At 46.3% G+C, this 21,950-nt stretch overlaps 1 protein-coding gene across 3 annotated transcripts in view; it reads right to left on the bottom strand.

The window, feature by feature from the left end:
* NF1 (neurofibromin 1) overlaps positions 1 to 21,332 on the bottom strand; it is a 224,132-nt gene extending 202,800 nt beyond the window's left edge. For 2 of the 3 annotated variants that reach the window (XM_073664575.1, XM_073664576.1), the window contains exon 1: positions 21,094 to 21,330. In XM_073664575.1, the coding sequence (XP_073520676.1) occupies positions 21,094 to 21,153 (60 nt within the window). In that variant the 5' untranslated portion in view covers positions 21,154 to 21,330. Of the gene's footprint in view, positions 1 to 21,093 lie in introns of all 3 variants that reach the window. The other variant, XM_073664574.1, reaches the window with a different exon arrangement.
* Between the last annotated feature and the right edge of the window lie 618 nt (positions 21,333 to 21,950).

Below are 21,950 nucleotides of genomic sequence, written 5' to 3'. Positions count from 1 at the left end.
AGTAGCTGGGGAAGGGGCCATTAGCAAACAATGCTCCCTGGCTATTAATATCAGCCCACAGCTGTTTGTTTAGTTTTTACTGGCTAGATTACAGGGGGACCCCAGAAAAATTGAAGCAGGGTGCCCTAATAAAATCTAACCAGAAAAGGCTAAACAGACAGCTGCGGGCTGATATTAATAGCCAGGGAAGGCACCATGAATACTAGCCCCCTCCGTGACTAATAATATCACCGCTCAGAAGTCCCAGAAATGGGGCATCCATAAGATGCGCCAAATCTGGCGCTTAGCCTCCACTCTTCCTACTGCCCTGTAGCGGTGGTGAGTGGGGTAATGGGATTGGAGTTCACATTAGCCTTGTATTGGCGGCTGACGCGAAGCCCAGGTAAGTAATGGAGGGCGGCTATAAGACACCCCCATTACCAACCGCGTAGTAAAGTTGTCGGCGCTTTTTCAATAAATACACGGCCAGAATAAAGTGTTATAATGAAATTAAAAAAAGACACTTTTTTAAAAAAACAAAATTTATTGCACGCTGTCCGCGAAGCCATCGATCTTCTGAAAAAAAGTAAAAAAAACAAACAACCATATCCCTCACCTGTCTGCCGTCAACGACACAGTACACGATTACCGCCGATTGTCCCTCGGCGATCCGAGACACTTCTACAGCAGTGACATCAGCAATCACTGATGTCACGGCTGTAGAAGCCAGCAATGTATACTGACGGGTGTAAAATCACTCCTGTCAGTATACATGCTGCTGCAGAATGTGACTGGGGTTCATCAGCTGAAGCCCCGGTCAGCTCACCACCATGGGAACATTCTTCTGAATTTTCCCGCGGTGAAATCACGTGAGCGATCAGCTGATCGCTCACGTAACTGCAGGTCCTGGCAGCACAGTACTCTGCTGGGAGCGAGCACACTCCCTGCAGTGTACCGTTGGCCGCCGAGGAGAGAGGTTCGCCGGGGACCAGGATCAGGACCAGGAGGACACGGGGGGGTGCCGGACAGGTGAGTATAAGTTCTTTTTTTTGTTTTTTACCGTTGATGGTTCCTGGCTCTGCAGAGGAGAACTACTGCTCCCCTCAGCAGCGAAGCTCTCGCTGTTATCAGTGGGAGTGGCGGTCGGATGAGGGGAGTAGTACTCCTCCTTGGCCGACCGGGTACCACCCACACCGCGTTTCTGCAGCGACTTCACGCCTATTGGCTTTAATTGAAATGCATCAAATCCGCAGGTATAAATATGATACCTGCGGATTTGATGTGGTTCAATTATAGTCAATGGGCGCGATAGTTATGCTGCGTCTTTTACCGCAATGGTAATCCTGAGCGGAAACTCCTGCATCCTATTAACAAGCGTTTTCGCAGGGTAAAAACTGCCAAGAAAACGCATCAAAAACGCTTCGTGTGTACTTAGCCTTAAAGAGTTTCCCCATTCATTTTACGACATCAACTATAGGATAACTGGTTAATCAGTAGAATGACTGTACACGTATCAAATCACCCCATTCTAAGCCCTGTTCTCAGGATCAGTGGGGGTCCCAGAGGTCCGACTCCCACCAATCACCAAGCAGGAATAACCCTTTAAAAGTAAAAACCAAGGTTCTTAATTTGCAGACATCTAATAGGGGCACTACAGTAACAACCATGCCGGATGTCATCCAGTCATAACCAACAGTGTGGCAAATGTGCCCATTTATGGATGGAGAACTATATTTTAAAAGGAAAACTGCCTGTAACTACATTTTTGTTCAAATGCATAGAAAAAGTAAGGACCACGTATCCTGAAGCTGCTGGAAAAGAGGGTGGTCAGGTTAAATAGGAAACCATATGACAGCAGAGGTAGACGCTTTCCTGGTTGGGGTTATTGTCAGCACTTATGTTTCTTATACTTGTCTCTACTCAGTTGTGGAGCTAGCCTCAGAATAATTACACTTTGTGTTGCTTTTTTTTGTTGTAAGGATTGGTTTTATTTTATGTACTTTTTAATAGTGATATATACAGCTACTTATAAAATGCTTGCCTGTGTAACAGTGTAAATCTCTGTTCAAATTAATGTACACATTTAGACATTAGTGTACAGACTTGATCTGTGAAAAATACAATAATCAGTCTTACCTACCAACTAGCACTCCTGCGCTGCCCTAGATCCTTGCAGGCATGACCACTGAGCCCAGTGATTGGCTGCAGCGTGCAGTAGTGGTGACTGCAGCCACCACTACAGCTATGTCAACAAAGGTCAGAAGCTATGGCAGAGAAGCAGCACTGGAACAGCAGTGGGAAAATAAGGCGGATTTATTTTACTCACTTATATAGCGCCATTAATTCCATAGCGCTTCATAGACATCATCACTGTCCCCATTGGGGATCACAATCTAGATTCCCTATTAGTATGTCTTTGGGGTGTTGGAGGAAACCCAAACAAACACAGGGAGAACATATAAACTCCTTGCAGATGTCCTTGGTGAGATTTGAACCCAGGACCTCAGCGCTGCCAAGCAAAAGTGCTAACCACAATATAATAATAATAACCACTGAGACACAATGCTGTCCAAAGGTGATGTTCTGATGTTACATAACCAAGAGTATAGACTAAAAATAAATGCTGGAAAACCCCATTTAACACATGGAGACACTAACAGGCTTACATTCCTTTGTAAATTAACTACCACCTAAACAGACAATTCAGGGAGGAAGTGTTTAACCAAGATAGCAGCCTCCATGGAAGTTTAATTACTTAAAGGGGTTGTCTCAAGTCTTTAAAATTGTAAAGTGCTTGCAAAAACAGGCAACTTTACATTTCACCTATTAAAAATCCTTTCCACTCTCAAGAACTTAAGAGGCTTTTAAAGGAGTACACTACCGGGATAACCCTTTTAAATTAAGTAGTCCCTCTTTTAAATAAAAGAAAATACGATATATACCCACATCCCACACCAGCGCCATTCCAGTGTTGTCAGCGCCGGGTCTGCCAGGGTTTGTGTGGAATAGTTACGCCATGAGGTAAACCCTGCAGCCAATCAGCGGCCATTACTGGGCTCCTGCGCTCTCACTTTTTCCGCTAGTTTGACATTCGACCCAGGGAAGTAAGAGTGCAGCAGCCAATAATGGGCGCTGATTGGCTGCAGGTCTCATTAGCATAACAATGCTACACAAGCCCCAGCCAATAGAATAAGGTTAATGAGCTCTTTGTACCACACAGGATCTGCCATGGCACACAGAGGCCATAACACTAGTTATTGGAATTGCTTGGGTCGGTGGATAGTACTCATCACCTTTGATATCCCACTTCTGCTGCAACGTACAGCTCTTTATTTTATGTTTGTGCCTTTTCCCTGCTTTTTTTTTTCTTTTCTCCACCAAATTCCTTGTCAAGTTCATTCCAACAAAGAAACGTTTCAGCCAACTGTTCAGGCTGGATAGTTAAATGGAAAACCAATTGGTGTGTGACCTCGGAAGAATGTTTTCAGGGCCAATCCAACAAAGTGTCGACTGTTTGGTGACTGCGGCATGGTGCTGTCCAGCTCGGGCCCCACACACACCCTCGGCTTCATGCCTTTGCCTATGGTTCTGACTGCTAAAAGCAACCATGCTGCTTAGTGCAGGTGCCTCACTGGGCCCCAGTGTAAATCTCTGACAGATTTAACCCCTTCCTAGCAGGAACAATTTTTCTTGACATTTTTTTTTCCTTCCCTTCCAAGTCACAACTTTTTTCTCGTGCTGCATATAGAGGGGCCACGAGGGGGCTCGTGCTGCATATAGAGGGGCCACGAGGGGGCTCGTGCTGCATATAGAGGGGCCACGAGGGGGCTCGTGCTGCATATAGAGGGGCCACGAGGGGGCCCGTGCTGCATATAGAGGGGCCACGAGGGGGCCCGTGCTGCATATAGAGGGGGCCACGAGGGGGCCCGTGCTGCATATAGAGGGGGCTCGTGCTGCATATAGAGGGGGCCACGAGGGGGCTCGTGCTGCATATAGAGGGGGCCACGAGGGGGCTCGTGCTGCATATAGAGGGGCCACGAGGGGGCTCGTGCTGCATACAGAGGGGCCACGAGGGGGCTCGTGCTGCATATAGAGGGGCCACGAGGGGGCTCGTGCTGCATATAGAGGGGCCACGAGGGGGCTCGTGCTGCATATAGAGGGGCCACGAGGGGGCCCGTGCTGCATATAGAGGGGCCACGAGGGGGCCCGTGCTGCATATAGAGGGGGCCACGAGGGGGCCCGTGCTGCATATAGAGGGGGCCACGAGGGGGCTCGTGCTGCATATAGAGGGGGCCACGAGGGGGCTCGTGCTGCATATAGAGGGGCCACGAGGGGGCTCGTGCTGCATATAGAGGGGGCCACGAGGGGGCTCGTGCTGCATATAGAGGGGCCACGAGGGGGCTCGTGCTGCATATAGAGGGGCCACGAGGGGGCCCGTGCTGCATATAGAGGGGCCACGAGGGGGCCCGTGCTGCATATAGAGGGGGCCACGAGGGGGCCCGTGCTGCATATAGAGGGGCCACGAGGGGGCTCGTGCTGCATATAGAGGGGGCCACGAGGGGGCTCGTGCTGCATATAGAGGGGCCACGAGGGGGCTCGTGCTGCATATAGAGGGGGCCACGAGGGGGCTCGTGCTGCATATAAAGGGGCCACGAGGGGGCTCGTGCTGCATATAGAGGGGGCCACGAGGGGGCTCGTGCTGCATATAAAGGGGCCACGAGGGGGCTCGTGCTGCATATAGAGGGGGCCACGAGGGGGCTCGTGCTGCATATAGAGGGGGCCACGAGGGGGCTCGTGCTGCATATAGAGGGGCCACGAGGGGGCCCGTGCTGCATATAGAGGGGGCCACGAGGGGGCTCGTGCTGCATATAGAGGGGCCACGAGGGGGCTCGTGCTGCATATAGAGGGGGCCACGAGGGGGCTCGTGCTGCATATAGAGGGGCCACGAGGGGGCCCGTGCTGCATATAGAGGGGCCACGAGGGGGCCCGTGCTGCATATAGAGGGGGCCACGAGGGGGCCCGTGCTGCATATAGAGGGGGCCACGAGGGGGCCCGTGCTGCATATAGAGGGGCCACGAGGGGCCACGAGGGGGCCCGTGCTGCATATAGAGGGGCCACGAGGGGGCCCGTGCTGCATATAGAGGGGCCACGAGGGGGCCCGTGCTGCATATAGAGGGGCCACGAAGGGGCTCGTGCTGCATATAAAGGGGCCACGAGGGGGCTCGTGCTGCATATAAAGGGGCCACGAGGGGGCTCGTGCTGCATATAAAGGGGCCACGAGGGGGCTCGTGCTGCATATAAAGGGGCCACGAGGGGGCTCGTGCTGCATATAGAGGGGCCACGAGGGGGCTCGTGCTGCATATAGAGGGGCCACGAGGGGGCTCGTGCTGCATATAGAGGGGCCACGAGGGGGCTCGTGCTGCATATAGAGGGGCCACGAGGGGGCTCGTGCTGCATATAGAGGGGCCACGAGGGGGCTCGTGCTGCATATAGAGGGGCCACGAGGGGGCTCGTGCTGCATATAAAGGGGCCACGAGGAGGCTCGTGCTGCATATAAAGGGGCCACGAGGGGGCTCGTGCTGCATATAAAGGGGCCACGAGGGGGCTCGTGCTGCATATAAAGGGGCCACGAGGGGGCTCGTGCTGCATATAAAGGGGCCACGAGGGGGCTCGTGCTGCATATAAAGGGGCCACGAGGGGGCTCGTGCTGCATATAAAGGGGCCACGAGGGGGCTCGTGCTGCATATAAAGGGGTCACGAGGGGGCTCGTGCTGCATATAAAGGGGCCACGAGGGGGCTCGTGCTGCATATAAAGGGGCCACGAGGGGGCTCGTGCTGCATATAAAGGGGCCACGAGGGGGCTCATGCTGCATATAAAGAGGCCACGAGGGGGCTCGTGCTGCATATAAAGGGGCCACGAGGGGGCTCGTGCTGCATATAAAGGGGCCACGAGGGGGCTCGTGCTGCATATAAAGGGGTCACGAGGGGGCTCGTGCTGCATATAAAGGGGCCACGAGGGGGATCGTGCTGCATATAAAGGGGCCACGAGGGGGCTCGTGCTGCATATAAAGGGGCCACGAGGGGGCTCATGCTGCATATAAAGAGGCCACGAGGGGGCTCGTGCTGCATATCAAGAGGCCACGTGGGAGGCACATCCTGTATATAGAGCGGCCACGTGGGGGCTCATCCTGTATATAGAGGGGCCACGTGGGGACTCATCCTGTATATAGAGGGGCCACGTGGCGGTTCATCCTGTATATAGAGAGGCCACGTGGTTGCTCATCCTGTATATAGAGAGGCCACGTGGGGGCTCATCCAGTATATAGAGAGGCCACGTGGGGGCTCATCCAGTATATAGAGAGGCCACGTGGGGGCTCATTCCGTATAGAGAGAGGCTACGTGGGGGCTCATTCCGTATAGAGAGAGGCTACGTGGGGGCTCATACTATATAGAGAGAGGCTACGTGGGGGCTCATACTGTATAGAGAGAGGCTACGTGGGGGCTCATACTGTATATAGACAGGCTATGTGGGGGCTCATACTGTATATAGGGGCTGTGTGCAGGCTCATGGTATATAGGGAGTTGTGTGCAGGATCACACAGTATATAGGCGGGCTCATAAGTTATATAGGGGGATGTCAGCATACTTCATTCTGCTCAATACTAAGTGATAATTATTTTATATTAATATGTTAATATTAATATTGAGCAGAATTAATTTCAGCCTATTGGTTTGGCCCTCCACAACAGTCACGGTCTCTCATGTGTCCCACCTACTGTATCCTCACCCATCCCTTGTAGACTGTGAGCCCTCGTGGGCAGGGTCCTCGCTCCTTCTGTACCAGTCGCTGATGTCACATTTTGTTAAAGATCATAGTTTTTGTATGTATACCCTTTTTTGACATGTAAAGCTCCATGGAATAAATGGTGCTATAATAATAATAATGTGGCCCCTCGGGAAAATTACCGGTAATTGCTCAACTCTGCGTTAGAGCATATGTCCAATCTAAAGAATTAGTAAAACCAACCAGCAGCCATCATTCGACTGCAGAAGACCTGTGACACTCATGGGATGCACCGGAACCGCAGCCATTCACCAATGTCACTTGACCATTCACCAGACAGAGCCCTGCGCTGCAATACTGTTTGTTTTAATGTATAGGAAAGCACAGCAGGCTACTGCAAAGAAACCTTTATCATTGCGGGCAAATACTTCCTGAGCAAGTGAATGGGCACATATGAACTGAGCACATGTGCCTGATAAAGGGAAATGTAGCATGTACACAGAAAATGGTACCATTTTGGGGTAAATTCAATGCTTTGATGTTTTTCTATTTCATTTATTTTCGCACTGGGAAAAGAAGAGCAATTGATTTTATTTTTTTAATATTTAAAAAACTTTTTTCTATTACGCTTTAATTTTCTCTCCTACAGGGAAACTGTACTCTAAACACCCTATCAGTATGTCTTTGGAGTGTGGGAAGAAATATATAGGGGCAGCACGGTGGCTCAGTGGTTATCACTGCAGCCTTGCAGCAGGTCCTGGGTTCAAATCCCACCAAGGACAACATCTGCAAGGAGTTTGTATGTTCTCCCCGTATTTGTGTGGGTTTCCTCCGGGTTCTCTGGTTTCCTTTCACACTCCAAAGACATATTGAGAGGGAATATAGATTATGAGCCCCAATGGGGACAGTGCTGATGTCAGTAAAGCGCTGTGGGATTAATGGCGCTTTATAAGAGAATAAACTAAATAAATGTATCATCAAGAAAATAACATTAAATCAGGTTTTTGTGTTACATGTATGAATTAATTTTTGTCAGTTCGTTTTCACATCACAACCTGTATTTAAAAACAAAATTAGAAATCTTCCAATTTTCACACTAGTACTCCCTGTCCTCTATGTAAGAGTTTTCAGCAAACTCATTATCATCAGAGGAAGGATTATGACAACAGGTAACACCTCTACAGCTTACAGCTGATAATATGGGATCCAAAATTTACACTAGGTGATTTCATAGCTCCCCTTTGTACATGCTCATTAGATACCTAAAGGGAACCGGTCACTATGAAAATGCAGTCTAATCTGCAGGCACCATCTTGTAGAGCAGGAGGAGCTCAGTAGATTGACATATTGTTTTGTGAGAAAATGAGCTGTATTTTTAATCATTTAATCCTCTGCTCTTTCTGGGATTTTCGGTCCAGTCGGTGGTCCTATCAGTGACTGACAGCTACCTATTAGTGTTGAGCGAACGTACTTGGTTAAGGGATTATCTGAGCATGCTCGTGTGCTAACCGAGTATCTTCAAAGTGGTTGTCAAATATGTTCGCGTCACCGTAGCAGTATGTCTCGTCGCTGTTTGACAGCTGCAACACATTCAAGGATTGGTTAACGAACAGGCAACCCCTACATGTTTTTTTGTTTTGTTTTTTACATGCTCATATTTTTTGAGCACGTAGAAGATGCTAGGTTAGCACACAAGCATGCTCAGATAACGCCTTATCCAAGCACGTTTGCTCAACACTAATAGGTAGCTGTCAGTCATTGATAGGACCGCCCACTGGACCAAAAATCCCAGAAAGAGCAGAGGATTAATGGATAAAAAAATACAGATTGTTTTCTCACAAAACTATGTCAATCTACTCAGCTCCTCCTGCTCTATCATATGACATCTGCAGACTGGAGGGCATTTTCACAGTGACAGGTTCTCTTTAGATGCAAACAAATTAGCTGTAAATCAGACATGGGAATTTCCTGAAACAAGAGGCATTATGAGACTAAAATAGCCCCAGTGACAATTTCTAATTATTATTAAAGCGATTTTCCGGGATTTAGCTGTGGGAATGCAGCCTGGCAAATCCTGAAAGTGTGCATAAATTTTGTTAAGTCCGATTGCAGAGTATCCCAACATAGCTGACTGCTTCGGCTATGCCCATGTATGCCTTCATATTGGCCAGGTCTTCCAATGTGAGAATAGTCCATGTTTCAGGGATGTGTGAAACCGGCTTTATATAGATCGTGATATGGGGAAAAAAGACAAATTCACACAAAACCCAATTTAAATAATAGGTCATATTCTGAGGACACACTCCCTTTAAGTCAGTATGGATTATGATCTGAATGTAAAGTGATCATACTTCCTTACTGTAACGTGTAATATTGCAATATATTAGATTAAGAAGAAGTGTCATCTTGACAGGCCCTTTGTGAAATGAGGCCAGTCTGGCGATCAGCTGCTACCACGAGTCCGGCTTCTAGGAAACTTACAGCCAGCGTATATTTCCCTTGAGCGGTCACTGCAGGAGAAATGCAATATTCACATATGGGATGTCAGACTGCCCAATTCAGCGGAACACGGCTGCGTTCAGACGGCTTTATGGAAAAAATAAATAAATAAATATGGGCCAGTCAAGTGTGTAAACTGTGGACAGGCCTGGATCTGTATGCTAGTCCACAAAGTGGACGGGTGCAGGAGCTGCAGCAGTTACGTATACTAGTCGGCTCTGTCTGACACATGCTGTGATGGCCCGTTAAAGGTGAAAAAAAATTCTGCTGCACAGCCACGCTAGTCATTATTGGATCAGCCTGCTCTCCAATGAGCACAAAGACAGCACATTGACCGAATATGGCTGGCTGAACCCAGTCTAAGGCCGGGGTCACACAGCCGTCTATTCTCTCATACGGGAGAATCGGGCTAATTATGCTAATGACACTCGGCTCAAACTCTGTCACAGTGTCATCCGAGTGTCATCTTACTGTGATGAGAGAATCTGAGCACAGTTGTGGAGAAGATGGAAAACTTAATTTCTCCATTCTCCGTGTACGCGGATATCGGATTGTATGGGAGCGCACGATCCAATCATTGGATCCACCCGAATCGGCACGAGATAAAAAATAGCAGATCTGCACTGCTCCACAGTATAACATTGGGCCGAGAGCTATCCAATAAACTGATAGCAATTGTCAGTGTTTTACGGCCGTCTGACTGCGCCATTAGGGTATGGACAGTGCAGGGGAGGTGCGGTGGCAGAAGAGAGCAATGGGCTAATAGCGGAATGACTGGAAACCAAATTGATTAGCAACTGACCGTTGGTCGGTAGAGTCTCAGATGCACTCGGCCGGCTGCCCTGTCAGGCTGTCCCCTAAGAACTCATTCAGACGTCGACATATTACAGCCCGGGTACACACTGACTGTTGGTCTCCTGACCCGAACTTGACCACCTCCTATATGCCTATGAAGCTGTCAATATTGGATCTGTACTGGGACCATAATACATAAACATCTGAATTTGACCTGAGGCTTACAAAAAAGCGACAATACAGGGTACCATCACCATTACGTAGTCAGTTTACAAGCAGAAAACATTTTCAACGTTTTAGATCAAATTTACTGCACACTCAGATTTGCTGAGCATTTTCCATAAGAATTTATTTGTAGGTGGAAAATCAGCAACAGATTGCAGAAGCAGCAAAGGTTTTGAGATCTTAAAATAGGAAATTTCCCTAACAAAAAAAAAAAAAAAAGTTAAATATGCAGCATGCCAATTCCTTCTGTAAGTTTTCACTGGGTATGTCACTCTCTGCATTGCATAGGGTAAGTTTCGCAACAAAGTGTCAATACAATCTGCAACAAGTTTTTTTGTTTATTGAAAATATCCATACACAGCTGATTTTCTGTGCACAAATCTTCACAGAAAATCCACAACATGTGAATTTACTTGTCGATGTGTCCTAAAACAGGATATAATATGAAAACAGGATATCCAAGTAGCCCAACCTCATTATATTGCTCCTTTCAATGATAATAGGATTTCAAAAGTATCCAAATATAAATGAAATAAAGTAAAAAGAGTAATCCAAAACAGAATTTGCATGCGCAGTGATCAGTTGTATTGTCTAATCATGCGATATTCTTACTCTAAGGTAGGGATGTCAAACTCAAACACACAGAGGGCCAAAATGAAAATCTTCGACAAAGTTGTGGGCCGTCCTGCATACAGTATCATGGGCCCGCACAGAGTCCTGCATACAGTATCATGGGCCCGCACAGAGTCCTGCATACAGTATCATGGGCCCGCACAGAGTCCTGCATACAGTATCATGGGCCCGCACAGAGTCCTGCATACAGTATCATGGGCCCGCACAGAGTCCTGCATACAGTATCATGGGCCCGCACAGAGTCCTGCATACAGTATCATGGGCCCGCACAGAGTCCTGCATACAGTATCATGGGCCCGCACAGAGTCCTGCATACAGTATCATGGGCCCGCACAGAGTCCTGCATACAGTATCATGGGCCCGCACAGAGTCCTGCATACAGTATCATGGGCCCGCACAGAGTCCTGCATACAGTATCATGGGCCCGCACAGAGTCCTGCATACAGTATCATGGGCCCGCACAGAGTCCTGCATACAGTATCATGGGCCCGCACAGTCCTGCATACAGTATCATGGGCCCGCACAGAGTCCTGCATACAGTATCATGGGCCCGCACAGAGTCCTGCATACAGTATCATGGGCCCGCACAGAGTCCTGCATACAGTATCATGGGCCCGCACAGAGTCCTGCATACAGTATCATGGGCCCGCACAGAGTCCTGCATACAGTATCATGGGCCCGCACAGAGTCCTGCATACAGTATCATGGGCCCGCACAGAGTCCTGCATACAGTATCATGGGCCCGCACAGAGTCCTGCATACAGTATCATGGGCCCGCACAGAGTCCTGCATACAGTATCATGGGCCCGCACAGAGTCCTGCATACAGTATCATGGGCCCGCACAGAGTCCTGCATACAGTATCATGGGCCCGCACAGAGTCCTGCATACAGTATCATGGGCCCGCACAGAGTCCTGCATACAGTATCATGGGCCCGCACAGAGTCCTGCATACAGTATCATGGGCCCGCACAGAGTCCTCCATACAGTATCATGGGCCAGCACAGAGTCCTCCATACAGCATCATGGGCCAGCACAGAGTCCTCCATACAGTATCATGGGCCCGCACAGAGTCCTGTATACAGTATCATGGGCCCGCACAGAGTCCTGCATACAGTATCATGGGCCCGCAGAGTCCTCCATACAGTATCATGGGCCCGCACAGAGTCCTCCATACAGTATCATGGGCCCGCACAGAGTCCTCCATACAGTATCATGGGCCCCACAGAGTCCTCCATACAGTATCATGTGCAGCACAGAGTCCTCCATACAGTATCATGGGCCCCACAGAGTCCTCCATACAGTATCATGGGCCCCACAGAGTCCTCCATACAGTATCATGTGCAGCACAGAGTCCTCCATACAGTATCATGGGCCCCACAGAGTCCTCCATACAGTATCATGGGCCCGCACAGAGTCCTCCATACAGTATCATGGGCCCGCACAGAGTCCTCCATACAGTATCATGGGCCCCACAGAGTCCTCCATACAGTATCATGTGCAGCACAGAGTCCTCCATACAGTATCATGGGCCCCACAGAGTCCTCCATACAGTATCATGGGCCTAACATAGTCCTCCATACAGTATAATTGGCCTCAAATATGGGTGGCAGTTTTGGTGTTGGGGGCCAAATATAACCACCCTGCGGGCCAGATTTAGCCCACGGTCCGGAGCTTGACACGTGTGATCTCATGGGAGTGGAATTGCCCTATTTAGTCTCAGAGTAGAGGAAGCAATAGAACAGGGATGTCAAACTCAAAACACACAGAGGGCCAAAATGAAAAACTTGGACAAAGCCATGCACCATCCTGTATACAGAATAATGGGCTCCACATAGTCCTTCATACAGAATAATGGCCCCACAAAGTCCTCAATAGAGTACAATGGCACTACACACGGGTAGTGGTTCTGGTGTCGCGGGCCAAATATAATCATCCTACGGGCCAGAGTTTGACACATGTGCAATAGAAGAAGGCTCCTATTGCAGTTTGCTTCCTCAGTACCCAATTATGGTCTGACCTATCCAGCCATGTTTATCAAATTATTAATCCCTTACCAACTAGGCAATTTTCCATTTTTGCGCTTCCTTTTTTTTTTTCCCCCTCCCGTCTTCCGAGAGCGGCAACTCCCCCCCCCCCCCCTCGACAAAGTTATACGAGGTTTTGCCTTTTGTGGGACAAGCTGTCATTTTGACTGTATACAACGTACTGGAAAACGGGGGAAAGTCTAAGTGCGGTGAAATTAAGAAAAACAAAAAATGCAATTCTGCAACGGTTTTTGGGTCTCGTTTTTACAGCAGACATTATGAGGTAAAAATTACCTGGCAATATGACTCTCCAGAACATTACAATACCAAACATGTAAAGTTGTTTTTTAAATGGTAAAAAAAAGATTCAGAAATGTGTAAAAAAAATAAAATTGTTTTTTTGTAGCCATTTTCTAAGACAAAGAACACTTTTACTTTTCAATGGAGCTTTGTGTGGGCTCTGTTTTGTGCGTGGCACAGTTATGTTTTTTAGTGATACTATTTCGGGGTGCCATATGATGAGTTGATCGCTTTTATTTGCAGATTTTTGGGGAGGTGTGGCAACAAAACAAAAATCCAATTCTAGCATTTCATTTTTTTTTTCTTTATGCAGTTTACAAATTTTATATTTAGAAAAATCTGACTTTTACATACGCTGGCCGTACCAAATATGCTATTAATATTTTTGTATTATTAAATTAGGAGAAGAGGGGTGATTAAAATGTTTATATTTTTTTCTTATTTTTAATTTTATTTTTTTAAAAGTCCCTTTTAGGAAAATTGAACCTGGTCACTTGTTACAATTATAGACAAAATTACGTTCTTCTATTATCTCTATCCACAAACTGGACTTCATAGAAGGAAGATGGAAGCCATAGTGGACTTCAGAAGGTTCCGCAATCCCATTGTCAGTAATTGACAGTGGCATTTCAATTGCTAACAAGCACCAATGTTTTTATTGATACCAATTTATGGTACATGGTATGTTCTGATTGTCTTTTATTGCATTTTTCTAGGTCAGTATGATGACCGAATAACCGCAATTCTGACATGTCAATTTTTGTGTGTCCTTACGGAGAATACTGTACAGGTTAATTAAGCTTTCATTTTGATAGCCAAGACAGATGCAACAATATTGAATATCGTTTGTTTTACATACTACTGTTTTGTAGTGGTACATAGAGAAAATTAAACTCCAGAAATTATTGCAATCATCTAAAATAATCCTGTACTCTCCCTCCCCGGGTCCAGTGACAGCTCTTTCCCTTTGCTCGGCCCATTATTTAGGCTGCGGCGGCGATATCACAACTACAGGGCTCATCACTGAATCTGCCAATCACGGCGCTCAGAAATTCTGCCAAAGTAGACAGCACAAGCAGCTGAGTCCAATGACTGACTGCAGCGGAGATGTGTGCTATAATCCTAACTAAAAACAGAACCTGAGCAGCGGCAAAGAGATAGTATTGGACCTGGGAAGGGCAAGCACTACATGTTTGTTATTATGTTACATGATTACAATTGTTTATGGACCTTTTTTAAAAGTGGAAATTACCGCACAGGTTAACAAATGAGCTAAGCTACAGTCCATTGATTTTTGTTTTTTTATTCAGTCACTAGACCCCTAATATATAATTCAACTTAATATTCCCTTATTTAGTTGTTCCTTTTTATTTGAACATTCATTGTATACTCCTCTTCAGTTGGATCATGTGAACACATATAACCTCCTGAACACATGGTTAGGTACCCTGTGTGAAAACGTGAGCACATTGTACCCCCTGAGAAATATATGCCTTTTATGTTTTTGAAAGTGGGGGAAACCAGTTCAGTCACCAACAGTCCCTATATAATGAAACTGCATGGCCCCTGGACCACTAATGTTCTCCACAGGGGAACGACAAACTCATATCACAGATCCAGATGACAATTACACAGCTCCTGTCATTGACTGTATACTAATCTATTAGCTTATTAATAAAATATAAAGGGCTAGATACATCACCACAGCAGGCAGAGATAATACTGATTCATCATGGGATTGATAGAGCATAGGAGGAAAAAAATGCATGATGAAATTTGGGAATCAATAAGGATTCTGAAGAAAGGAAAGACAACGCTGAATTACATGGAAGTACACTCTATATAAAATAAGTGGAGACTGATAATCAGGAGGTGATTGCAGTGATGGAAAAAAAATCCTTGGAATATTTCTTAAAATGTAACGGCCTAATAATCTCTCGAGGAGTCTGCCATCAGGAAGAGTATAGCGGCCCTATATACACTAGTCAGTCCGCCTGAAGTAGTCAGGTTCAGCTGGCATACAGCTATCTTTCGACATCACCTGGACCCCACAAACTTCATGAGTTTAAAATGACTGATTGTAAAATGGGTTTCCCCAAATTATATCCAACCGTTAGCTGCTAATTTGCTGATGATGGGACTGCAGGAGACAGAGGAGCACAGCGTGTTGTGACAACCACTTTAAGTAAATGTGAAACTTCTTGGCCTTGTCCTAATACAGTATCTGAGTAGTTTCCTTCCAAACCTTTGCTTTGCATTCCTCTATTACACCAGGGACCATCTCTCTTTTTGGCCCAGTGCTTTCTTTAGACAACAAAACCCCTTTGATCTCCAAGACAGACATGTTGTACTTTGTAAGCACAACACACCATGACTGCTTGTTATTTTCTTTACATTTTCCTAATACACTTTGTTTATCTTTGTTTCCCTTTATGCACGTCGCATATTGTATGGTCAAGGAATTTACTGTACATAAATGTACCTAAATGTACACAAAAAGAAAAAGTGGGCACTGCTGGGGAATAATAATCACAAATAGAAAGGGGTGCTACAGTAACCTGGTGTAAAGACACAAAATTATTCGGAAGAAAAGGACTCAGGATATATAACCATGCACACCCAATGTTGGAAAAGTGAAAAAAATCTTTATTACATGATTACATTTAGACAACAAAAGAAAAAAAATTTAAAAGCATTTAAAACAGACAAAAACATGTGCAATCTTCATATGGGGGAATTCATGATAATATGCATAAAAATAGCAATAAACCCCACTATGTTATGTGCCACAGGTATATTTTACATCACTTATATAACATTCGATTAATGTAGACCAACTAAGCAACCCTGGCTATAAATAGCACAGCACAACCAGTCAAAATATGTGTTTATGACAAAGCAAACCCCCCTAAATAATATAAGTGAATCAGGGAATGAGTAGGAGAGATGGTCTATTGGCAATGGGGGCCCATATTTTAGAGGTATTGGCCAGATTGTGTCACCAAAGTCATATATGACGAATAATTACCTGCTGGCACCAGAGACCCAGGTCTCTGGTGCCAGCAGGTAATTATTCTTCCATATATTTTTTATTTACTTATTTTCTTGACTTGACCACTCAGGAATGCCTGGCTTGTTATTTATATGTGGATCAACTGTGCCACGTCATATATGACTTTGGTGACACAATCTGGCCAATACCTCTAAAATATGGGCCCCCATTGCCAATAGACCATCTCTCCTACTCATTCCTTGATTCACTTATATTATTTAGGGGGGTTTGCTTTGTCATAAACACATATTTTGACTGGTTATGCTGTGCTATTTATAGCCAGGGTTGCTTAGTTGGTCTACATTAATCGAATGTTATATAAGTGATGTAAAATATACCTGTGGCACATAACATAGTGGGGTTTATTGCTATTTTTATGCATATTATCATGAATTCCCCCATATGAAGATTGCACATGTTTTTGTCTGTTTTAAATGCTTTTAAATTTTTTTTCTTTTGTTGTCTAAATGTAATCATGTAATAAAGATTTTTTTCACTTTTCCAACATTGGGTGTGCATGGTTATATATCCTGAGTCTTTTTCTTCCGAATAATTAAATGTACCTAAATCTCGCTTCTTTGTATCTGTAAATGAACAACCACAAAAAGCACTATCTTCTTGTTTGATATTTTAAAGGGAATCTGTCACCCGCTGGGACTTTTCAGACCTCTAAAATGGGCATACAGGTGATAGAAATGTAAATCTATACATAACTGTATGGCCCATATTAGAGGTCTGCTTGCTTTGATATATCTTTTTATAAAATCCATTTTCCTAGGCTTGGCGACCGGGGGACACCAAGAAATGCCTGCCTACCTACTTAATCTAAATATTCCTCCCCCTCCCCTGCACAGGGCCCTGTGACATGCACTCTAGATCTGCACATCCGGCACCATGCGCCTATAACTTAAGGAGCGTTTTTTTCTTCTCCCTGCCCTATTTTACTGCTCTGCTTTAGTGCGCAGGCGCCAGGGAGTCACTGTGACTTCCGTTCCAGTGACCTCCGGCATGTGAAGCAATGAGGTTTGGTCCCCACTTCCTCCTAGATAGTTGCTAACTATCAGGATGCCGGGAGGAAGTGGGGACCAAACCAAACCTAAGTGCCAAAAAATTGATTTTTTTTAATACTAAGTGTGCTTTCTTTCCTTTTCTGAGGCCCATAATGTTTTCATTCATCTGTCAATGGACATTTGTGAGGTCTTGTTTTTTGGATGTGGAGCTGTCATTATTATTGATATCATTATGGAGCACTTCAAGAAAACTATCCTAGAACTTATAGTAACAAATTTCTACAGGGATCTGTTCAGCCCTGAACCATACATGATCTTATATCTGTCTACGAAAATGTTCACAAGGTCGAATGTAAGGCGTCTGCTCTAACTACATATATCTGGAAATGAGCTTCCTCCTACTTCTATTTAATGTATACATTTCTCCTCATCTGTGGAGAGAACATGGTCTGAAGATCTGGCCGATAAACCTGACTGAAATGAATGTAAGCTGTAAAAGTCACAAAAATTCATTTTCTTCACTATTTGTAAGGTTGTCTGCACAAGGGGCAAATAAGCGGTGAATTTTCTGAACGAGAAATCCGCTGCCTATAACAGTATCAGCATTGGGTATGAGATTTCAGAAAATCACATCTACGCGCTGCAGGAAAAAAATATCTTAAACTGATGGGTGCCGAGGATCTGAAAAAGTAAGAACGTGAATTTACGCTGCACATTTCACCCAGGAGCAGTAGAGCCAAGAAGTTTTATATTTACACAAAGGAGTTGTCAAATTATCAACTATCAAAAGTACAAATGAAAACTTGATCATTGGGGGCTGACTGCTGGGACCGGCACTGATAGGCAGAACAGGGAATTTTTAACTCCATTAGAATAGCGCAGCAGTGCACAAGCTTAAGGGAACGCTCATGCTGAGCCGGCTGTCAGTCAGTGCCAGGGGGCGGTTACAGCTCCGCTCTTTATACACAGAGCAGTGACTGAACCCACGCCAGCTCCACCCCGGAGACTGAACGCCGAACGCTACAGGGAGGAATGAAGTTAATTTCCCCCAGGAGAGGGGCTCTAACCCCATATCTGCAGGTTCATAGTGTTTTTTTTTCACGTAACAGGTTCCCTTTAACTGCTACTCCATTCATTTCCTATGGGGCTGTCCTGACTTTCCAGCAGCCTCATAGACTATGGATGGAGCAGTGGTCGGGAGTCCGACCTGCTATCTCATCTTATAATGGACCTAAAAAAAAAAATCTCTGATCTATCAATAAGTGCAGATCCCGGCAGTAGGACACCCAGCAATCAGAAAGCCATCACACATCCTGCAGATAGGCAATAAAAAGGATTGTCTGAACCATCTGTACCCCTCCATCTCCGGCAGCCCCATGGACAATGCATGGAGTAGAGACCGCAATGCTCACCGGCTGCTACATTTCCAATGCACAGGGTTTTATGCGGCAAGTCTGCAGCACTTCTACAATTATATCTCCAGAAGTTTTTGCTGATATATAAGTTAACTTGTAGAATAGTCCCGTGTGTATACACACTTACACAGTGAATATTTCTATACGTCTTCATGCACATCTCATTGAGAATACCCAAACTTACAAAAAAAACAAAACAGTTCTTTCATTTCAATTGTTACATGAATGGACCACACACCGATGCAGAATTGTATTTATAACAGTTTCTCTGTAAGGCCTAATGAGCGCCGTCATCTGTAAATGTCCATACTGAACCTGCATGTACACATTTTATAGGGTGCTATGAAAGCGGCATGGGGTACTGAAGTATTAGTTAATAAAAAAAATAGACCATTGGTTACAACCCTGGCTACACATAAAAGATTGTAAACTCATCCAGCAGACAACCTGTACGCCAGGCATGTTCACACCAATGGGGACAGAAAGGAAAAAAGGTTCCAGCATCTCCTAGAAGCAGGTTTTATCTCACAGGAATATGAGATCAGTCAAGCTGAGAGTCAATATGGCCGATCCCCCTTCTCTCTGATATGTACCAATTGGGAAATGACGAGAGGACCCCCCCCCCCAATAAACATTATCTAATGGGAGAACTTATCTAAAATGTGCAACTTAGTAAACATTCAGGACTTCCAGGTAAAGTCAGTATAGTGGTATCTCCATAAGTGCACGAGAATATAAAGCGATCATGGGGAAGATCAAACTGTGCAAGCACAAGGGGCTGTAAGTCCAGGTAGTGAGACCTGCGGTCAGTTCAGGCTCTGCGGTCCATATACAGACTGAAATGCGCCCTCTCAACCTGGCACAGGCAATCGCATCATTACGCAGTCATTCACATTTTTTTCAGACATTTTTTCTGTTAAAAAAAGAAAGTGTCATCATGATTTTCATGCAGGTGCATTTTTATTCCCCCTCAACAAAAGAACTTACATGCTGCAGATTTGAAAATACGCTTTTTGAACATGCAAATCTGCAAGGAAAAAATAAGCAGCAAGTGCTTTTCAGAAATCTCATACATTACTGGTACTGTAAAATGCTGCGCTTCTACAGCCGCAAAAACAACATGTGAACAAGCCCCTTGACTGGGGCCACAAAGCAACTTTAACTGACCAAAGATCACCATGTGTTGCTGCCACATCGCAGGTGAATGGAGTCGTTTTTTGACCTACAAGGTATTGGGACAAGAGCTTGTCGCAGCATGCACTAGGGGTCTCAACGCAACTCCATCACTGCTGCATTAGCCGCACATAGCGATTATGGCCACATGACCTATGTCGTGGCCACAGTAGCCCTGTAATCATGCAGAATCTAGTATAAAATGGAGGCACTGTCTGATTTTTAATTGGCTAGCACACAGACAGAACACTGACCCATGTTGTTATTCAACGGACCTGGCAAAGGACTGGTTATTCTCTCAGCCCGAAATCATTAAAAAAAATTATTCTCTTCCGAGATCCGTCCATTCAAGTGTATGCGAGCGCCATATAACAATGCAGATCCCATACACAAGATCCGTGAGACATCGGATTTTACAGAAAATACACCTTTCTTTTACTAACCTGGAAAACTGCGTGATCATGTCCATTTTTAATGTATATGTATAAATGCGGATGTAAGGCGAATGTTAAAAACAGACACAGATTGCACACGGATGACATTCGGGGATCTTCATCCCCTCGTCTGTCCCTGGCTACAACGAACACCACAGCATATTCTAAAAAAGACATCGGGAGACCTAAAGGTGTCACGTGCGGATCAGCCGTTCCCTCTTCTGCCATATTGTCCCTCACTCAGGCGCGCGCAGGGTGCCCCCTCTAACTCACTCAGGCGCGCGGGGTGCATTGTGGTTGACAGAGCGGTCCCTGTCACAGGATTGCCCCTAAACTACTGCCACATACATAGCAATGACTGTAGGGGAGGGTCAGACATGGCAGGAGATACATGACCCCAGCCCATAGTCATCAGCAGAAACCAACCACATCTGTGCACGGATTGCCCAGCGCTGATCTAACAGTGGATATAGAACAGCACGCACTACAAGAACCAGCAGTGCCCACCTGTAGCTACCAGTCCGCTGGGCAGGGATGTCGGTGCCAGGAGTGGGCAGCAGCGGAGCCGTGAGAGCACGTCCTGGTAACAGTGCAGCCAGGCCTGGCACCGGGAGAGGGCACCGAGCTGGCACAGCACACCCCAGGGATCAGACAGGGAGGAGAGGAGCCGAGCGCCGTGCCTCCACGTCCAGATCTCTCTCCATCATCTTCCTCCATAGCAACACTCCCTCCTCCTCCTCCCGGTACCCACGGCCCCATCCCAATTACCTGCTCCTCGAAGCGGTTCACCACGGCCTGCACCCATTCCACCGGCTTGTGAGCCGCCATCGCCCCGGCCTTGGGTCTCCCCCGTCCTCCTCTTCCCGGGGATCACAGGCCGCCGGAGGGGAGGTGATGATGATGACAGTAACCGTAACAGCTGCTGGTTATTCCACCTCCTCCGTTTCCCCCTTCCTCCACCTCCGCCGCCACCACCGCCGCCTCCACCTCCTCCCGCCGCCCCCTCCTCTCCTCCTGCCCGCTATCGCGCTCTCCCCTCGGCCATCACCGCAAAGACGCCATGACACCAGACCGGAAGTGCGATCACTCTGCTCGGCCCCGCGACTGCTGGGGAGGAGGCGCGCATGCGCAAGTCACACTCTCAGCCAGGGTCTGCCGACCAGGGTGTGTGGGCGGAGCTTCAGACGTGGTGAGGCGTGGAAACTGCATTAACCCTCCGTTTTCTGAAGGGTTTTTGCTTCTCAGCTTTCAATTATGGTTAAAAAAGACCGATTCTGAGGTCCTGTAAGTGTGTGAGAATCTGAGGGAAAGGATAACCCCTCTGCAGGCTATTGCTCCCTGTTACCAGCCATCTCAAGATGCAGAGAGGTCAGGGTTCTTCATGACAGGATGTCCACCCCACACCATGATCACTACTTTACGTGCACAGAGGGTTTTTTGCATGGAAAATTCCACGTCAAAAAATACTTTAAAAAAACACTTCTGTTTCTGCATGTTTTACACCGTTTTGTGTATGTGGTGTTTTTTTGCTTTAAGTTGGGTCAAAAGTCAAATTTGGAGTTTTTTCAAGCAGAAAAACCTCAAGAATTGACGTTGCTTTTTTTTCACGCAAAAAAACAGCACCG

The sequence above is a fragment of the Phyllobates terribilis genome, unplaced genomic scaffold (assembly GCF_046119375.1).
Source record: "Phyllobates terribilis strain yellow unplaced genomic scaffold, ASM4611937v1 Scaffold_2__4_contigs__length_985480577, whole genome shotgun sequence".
NCBI classification, from domain to species: domain Eukaryota; kingdom Metazoa; phylum Chordata; class Amphibia; order Anura; family Dendrobatidae; genus Phyllobates; species Phyllobates terribilis.
Note: the sequence above shows the minus strand (reverse complement) of the source record. Positions and strands in the feature narration are given on the sequence as shown.